At 42.5% G+C, this 6,007-nt stretch overlaps 1 protein-coding gene across 2 annotated transcripts; it reads right to left on the bottom strand.

Moving 5' to 3' along the window:
• Positions 1-733: 733 nt before the first annotated feature.
• Positions 734-3,743, bottom strand: LOC113884986 (histone H3-like centromeric protein A). 2 transcript variants are annotated; one of them, XM_027530074.1, is made up of 3 exons: positions 3,491-3,743; positions 2,744-2,978; positions 734-1,920 (listed from the first exon to the last, which is right to left on the bottom strand). In XM_027530074.1, the coding sequence occupies exons 1-2, from the start codon at positions 3,692-3,694 to the stop codon at positions 2,769-2,771; spliced, it is 414 nt and encodes a 137-aa protein (XP_027385875.1). In that variant the 5' UTR covers positions 3,695-3,743; the 3' UTR covers positions 734-1,920; positions 2,744-2,768. The 2 variants fall into 2 exon arrangements, with proteins under 2 accessions (XP_027385875.1, XP_027385876.1); XM_027530075.1 differs by lacking the exon at positions 734-1,920 and adding an exon at positions 2,392-2,498.
• Between the last annotated feature and the right edge of the window lie 2,264 nt (positions 3,744-6,007).

Below are 6,007 nucleotides of genomic sequence, written 5' to 3'. Positions count from 1 at the left end.
TTCAAAAGCAAAGACATTACTTTGTCAACAAAGGTCCGTCTAGTCAAGGCTATGGTTTTTCCAGTGGTCATGTATGGATGTGAGAGTTGGACTGTGAAGAAAGCTGATCACCAAATAATTGATGCTTTTGAACTTTGGTGTTGGAGAAGACTGAGAGTCCCTTGGACTGCAAGGAGATTCAACCAGTCCATTCTAAGTGAGATCAGTCCTGGGTGTTCTTTAGAAGGAATGATGCTAAAGCTGAAACTCCAGTATTTTGGCCATCTCATGCGAAGAGTTGACTCATTGGAAAACACTCTGATGCTGGGAAGGAATGGGGTCAGGAGGAGAAGGGGACAACAGAGGATGAGATGGCAGGATGGCATCACTGACTCAATGGACGTGAGTTTGAGTGAACTCCGGGAGTCGGTAATGGACAGGGAGGCCTGGCGTGCTGCAATTCATGGGGTCGGAAAGAGTTGGATGTGACTGAGCGACTGAACTGAACTGAACTGGAAAAACCATAGCCTTGACTAGATGGACCTTTGTTGGCAAAGTAATGTCTCTGCTTTTTAATATGCTGTCTAGGTTGGTCATAACTTTCGTTCCAAGGAGTAAGCGTCTTTTAATTTCATGGTTTCAGTCAGCATCTGCAGTGATTTTGGAGCCCAGAAAAATAAAGTCATCCACTATTTCCATTGTTTTTTTTTTTTTTTTTAAATGTATTCATAGATAAGCTTTATTTCCATGTTTACATAAAAATGAGTTGATGTCGAACAGGAAAAGGTTTTTACAAAGGGTTAAAATTTATCAAACAACAGAACTTGGTCCTTCCCTTTAGTTTGAATTCAGTTGGCTGACGCATCGTTATTACTATCCACCCTCACTAATCATTTTCATCACACACAGTATCTAAACGTCTTCAGGTGGCACTTCCTATTTCCCTGGAAGTCCCTTAAACTGCTTTCAGTTACAAGAGAAGGGCAAGGATTTTATCGGCTCATACTCTACTCCACTGGAGGCAAAGATACATCCCTTAATTCTCTTGTTTAAATTGTGGTTGTTGGCAAAGTGTCCAAATGAAGAATTTAATGCTAACACACAAAGAACATAGTATAATCTATGTATAACAGTAACTTTGCTTCAAATTTTTTTCATTAAGAATAATTTTTATTCTCTTTCCACAAGGAAGTTATAAAAATACCTGTAAAAACATTGAAAAGGCTCTTTAAAATCCTGGAATGAAAAATTCTGAAGTATAAATTATGATACATTGTCTATGATTTGCAAATAAAGAATAAAATAAATTCTACAAGTTGGAATTTCTGAATGATTTTGGCAGGAATTTACCAGAAGGAGCCAGAACATCAAACCTTAACAATTTTCTATTTTCATCCCAATTGAGTTTTTGAAAAGCTGTATAATCTGTTGACAGGTACAGTCCACATACAAACTTGCTTCTGCCATTAATGATGAAGTCAATCTGAAGACAGAGATTTGTACGCTGGATGCACCAGGCTCTTCCATGCAACTGACTGGTTTTCTCTTATTTTTTTCCATCATGTTTTAAATAAAAGTAAATATATATATATGGTAAAAAAATTTAAATGGTACAAGAAGATTTAAAATAATCAGTAAATATCCTTTTTGCCTATAACCTAAAAAGTCTGATGTCTTCCAAATCATCAGTCACATGAATAATTTGCAAAGTGAAGTCAACCTTAGAGTCTCTTCATCTGAAAATTATTCTCGGGATTTCTGGAATGTGTTGATTCTCTCATATATTGCCTCTGTTACAGAGGAAAGCCATGCAGTCTTCTTCTAAAAAACAACTAACTACAAAAACAACTCGCACGCTCTGCTTTGAGAGAGCAAGTCCAGGCAACACCTTGTACTCCATGGATCTGGTCCTGGCTACAGGCAGAAGCTCTGGTATCAACCCTGAAATTCAGGAATCATATTAACTAACAAGGCATTTTCAAAAATAAGAACTTTCTTTCAATCAAAACAAGGTCATCATATATACTCTATCATGTGTGAATGATAACTAGCTAGGGAGAAGCTGCTATATAACATTCGGAGTCCAGCCTGGCGCTCTGTGATGACCTAGAGGAGAGGGAGGCTCAAGAGGGAGGGGATACTATATAATTATGGCTGATTCGTGTTGTTATACCAGAGAAACCAACACAACATTGTAAAACCATTACTTTCCAATTAAAAAATCAAACCCAAAAGAATCCCACAAGGTCATCTAGTCCTTGAAAAACAGAGAGGATGAACTCTGTCAGATTCAGTTTATCTGGTCATTATTTAATTGAAAAATAAGCGTGTGTTAGTTGCTCAGTCGTGTCTGACTCTTTGTGACTCCATGAACTGTAGACCTCCAGGCTTCTCTGTCTATGGAGTTCTCCAAGCAAGAATACTGGAGTGGATTGCCATTCCTTTCTCCAGAGGATCTTCCTGACCCAGGGATTGAACCCAGAACTCCTATATGGCTGGCAGAGTCTTTGCCATTTGAGCTACAGGGAAGTCAAAATTAAAACTGAAAAATAAATTTGTACAAAAGGACACGAGCCGCAGAATCCCAAACATTCAAGTTAAAACTAGGTCAAAGCTTTCCTAGAGAACAAAGGGGAGGCAAGGCAGCAAAGGAGTCAGGATGGAGAAAGAAGCTTCTTTCAGAGAAATTCCCGCCCCGGCGGTGGGCAGTTGAGTGCTCTCCCCACAAGGTCTGCTCACTCTCTGGTGAGCAGGAAACGCTTACAGAGACTTGGGCGGGTGGCCAGAGCTCAGCCAAGCCCTTCCTGAATGCCTCGGATCCTCCGGGCCAGCTGCACATCTGGGAAGAGCCTGACGCGGCCGGCGTGTAAGGAGAGGAGATAGGCATCCTCAAAGAGATGAACTAGAAATGCTTCTGCCGCCTCTTGTAGGGCCAACAGGGCCTGGGCTTGCCAATTGAAGTCCACACCACGAGTGAATTGAACACATATTTCTCTTGCCTGTGAAAGAGCGGGGATGGGGAGCAAAGGGAAGAGTAGAGAGGAAAAGGAGACTCAAAGAAGACAGACTCTCTCCTTGAGCCTCCATGAATCTTCACTTCTGTTCTTCCTTCCTGGTGCTTAATCTTGGGACCTAACTAGTAGCTAACACCTAACTAGGTGTCAACTCCAGGGAGGTTAGAGATGGGCACATCTATCCTGGTCATGGTGTGGGGGGAGGAGGAGACAATCTGTTAGGGCAGGAGAAGGGATGAGAGGGTGGTTGGATGAGAGAGTTCCTTTTACAAAATCAAAGAGCACAGTTTCAAAGGTGGTGGGGGTTAGAAACGAACTCTATAAAGAATGAGAAGTTGCCCTCGGCAGGCTCCAGTTTTCAGGAGCTGAAGTGTCCCTGATCAGATTATAGAAGAGGTCCCTTGCCGTTTGGGCAAGAGATGACAGGGCCCCAACACCCGGGAAATTTAAACAAAGGAGGCTGCACAGGGGTTGGCGGGAGGCTCCCTGGAGCTCACCAGGCGGCAGAAGGGGCTCTTTCTTAACAGCAGGTGTGTGGTCTTCTGAAGAGTTCGGATCTCCTTCAGGACTGTATGTCTCCGGCGAGCAAGTGGACGGGAGGACGTGCCTAAGGACAGGGCCGGCGGGGGGGCGGCGGGAGCCGGGCTCGCGGGGCGCCTTCTTGGTGTTTCGGGCTTGCGTTTCTGGCGGCGGGGGCCCATGGCGGGCGCGCAGGGCTGGAGCCCTGCGGCTCCTTCTAGATCTTCTGGGTCCGGGCCACTGTTTCCATTGTTTCCCCATCTATTTGCCATGAAGTGATGGGACCAGATGCCATGATCTTAGTTTTCTGAATGTTGAGCTTTAAGCCAACTGTTTCACTCTCCTCTTTCACTTTCTTCAAGAGGCTCTTTAGTTCATCTTCACTTTCTGCCAAAAGGGTGGTGTCATCTGAGGTTTATGCCATAAGGGTGATGTCATCTGAGGTTATTGATATTTCTCCTGGCAATCTTGATTCCAGCTTGTACTTCTTCCAGCCCAGTGTTTCTCATAATGTACTCTGCATATAAGTTAAATAATCAGGGTGACAATATACAGCCTTGACATACTCCTTTTCCTATTTGCAACCAGTCTGTTGTTCCATGTCCAGTTCTAACTGTTGCTTCCTGATCTGCATATAGGTTTCTCAAGAGGCAGGTCAGGTGGCTTGGTATTCCCATCTCTTTCAAAATTTTCCACAGTTTATTGTGTTCCACACATTCAAAGGCTTTGGCATAGTCAATAAACCAGAAATAGATTTTTTTCTGGAACTCACTTGCTTTTTTGATGATCCAGTGGACGTTTGCAATTTAATCTCTGGTTCCTCTGCCGTTTCTAAATCCAGCTTGAACATCTGGAAGTTCACGGTTCACATATTGCTGAAGCCTGGTTTGGAGAAGTTTGTGCATTACTTTGCTAGCATGTGAGATGAGTGCAATTGTGTGGTAGTTTGAGCATTCTTTGGCATTGCCTTTCTTTGGGATTGGAATGAAAACTGACCTTTTCCAGTCCCATGGCCACTGCTGAGTATTCCAAATTTGCTGGCATATTGAGTGCAGCACTTTCACAGGATCATCTTTTAGGATTTGAAATAGCTCAACTGGAATTCCATCACCTCCACTAGCTTTGTTCGTAGGGATGCTTCCTAAGGCCCACTTGACTTCACGTTCCAGGATGTCTGGCTCTAGGTGAGTGATCACAGCATCATGATTATCTGGGTCTTGAAGATCTTTTTTGTATAGTTCTTCTGTGTGTTCTTGCCGCCTCTTCTTAATATCTTCTGCTTCTGTTAGGTCCATACCATTTCTGTCCTTTATTGTGCCCAGCTTTGCATGAAATAGTCCGTGGTATCTCTAATTTTCTTGAAGAGATCTCTAGTCTTTCCCATTCTATTATTTTTCTCTATTTCTTTGCACTGATTGCTGAGGAAGGCTTTCTTATCTCCTCTTGCTATTCTTTGGAACTCTGTATTCAAATTGGTATACCTTTCTTTTCTCCTTTGCTTTTCACTTCTCTTCTTTTCACAGCTTTTTGTAAGGCCTCTTCAGATAGCCATTTTGCTTTTTTGCATTTCTTTTTTGGGGGATGGTTTTGCTCCCTGTTTCCTGTACAATGTCACGAACCTCTATCCATAGTTCATTAGGTACTCTGTCTATCAAATCTATTCCTTTAAATCTATTTCTCACTTCCACTGTATAATAATAAAGGATTTGATTTAGGTCATACCTCAATGGTCTAGTGGTTTTCTCCACTTTCTTCAATTTAAGTCTGAATCTGGCAATAGGGAGTTCATGATCTGAGCCACAGTCAGCTCCCGGTCTTGTTTTGGCTGACTCTATAGAGCTTCTCCATCTTTGGCTGCAAAGAAGATAAGCAATCTGATTTTGGAGTTGGCCATTTGGTGATCTCCATGTGTAGAGTGTTCTCTTGTGTTGTTGGAAGAGGGTGTTTGCCATGATCAGTGTGTTCTCTTAGCAAAAATCTATTAGCCTTTGGCCTGCTTCATTCTGTACTCCAAGGCCAAATTTGCCTGTTACCTCAGGTGTTTCTTGACTTCCCACTTTTTCATTCCAGTTCCCTGTAATTAAAATGACATCTTTCTTGGGCGTTAGTTCTAAAAGGTCTTGTAGGTCTTCTTAGAATCATTCAACTTCAGCTTCTTCAGCATTCCTGGTTGGGGCATAGACTTGGATTACCGTGATATTGAATGGTTTGCCTTGGAAACGAACAGAGATCATTCTGTCATTCTTGAGCCTGCATCCAAGTACTGCATTTTGGACTCTTTTGTTAACTGTGATGGCTACTCCATTTCTTCTGAGGGATTCCTGCCTGCAATAGTAGATATAATGGTCATCTGAGTTAAATTCACCCATTCCAGTCTATCTTAGTTCGCTGATTCCTGGATGTCAATGTTCATTCTTGCCATCTCCTGTTTGACCACTTTCAATTTGCCTTGATTCATGGACCTAACATTCCAGGTTCCTATGCAATATTGCTCT

Source organism: Bos indicus x Bos taurus, chromosome 27, assembly GCF_003369695.1.
Source record: "Bos indicus x Bos taurus breed Angus x Brahman F1 hybrid chromosome 27, Bos_hybrid_MaternalHap_v2.0, whole genome shotgun sequence".
NCBI lineage: Eukaryota > Metazoa > Chordata > Mammalia > Artiodactyla > Bovidae > Bos > Bos indicus x Bos taurus.
Note: the sequence above shows the minus strand (reverse complement) of the source record. Positions and strands in the feature narration are given on the sequence as shown.

What these genes read in the sequence shown, in the direction of transcription:
- LOC113884986 (XM_027530074.1), bottom strand. Translation starts at nt 3,694, where the DNA reads ATGGGCCCCCGCCGCCAGAAACGCAAGCCCGAAACACCAAGAAGGCGC. An exon ending in AGAGCCCCTTCTGCCGCCTG is followed by an intron (nt 2,979 to 3,490) that starts GTGAGCTCCAGG and finishes GCTCTTTCACAG; the next exon opens with GCAAGAGAAATATGTGTTCA.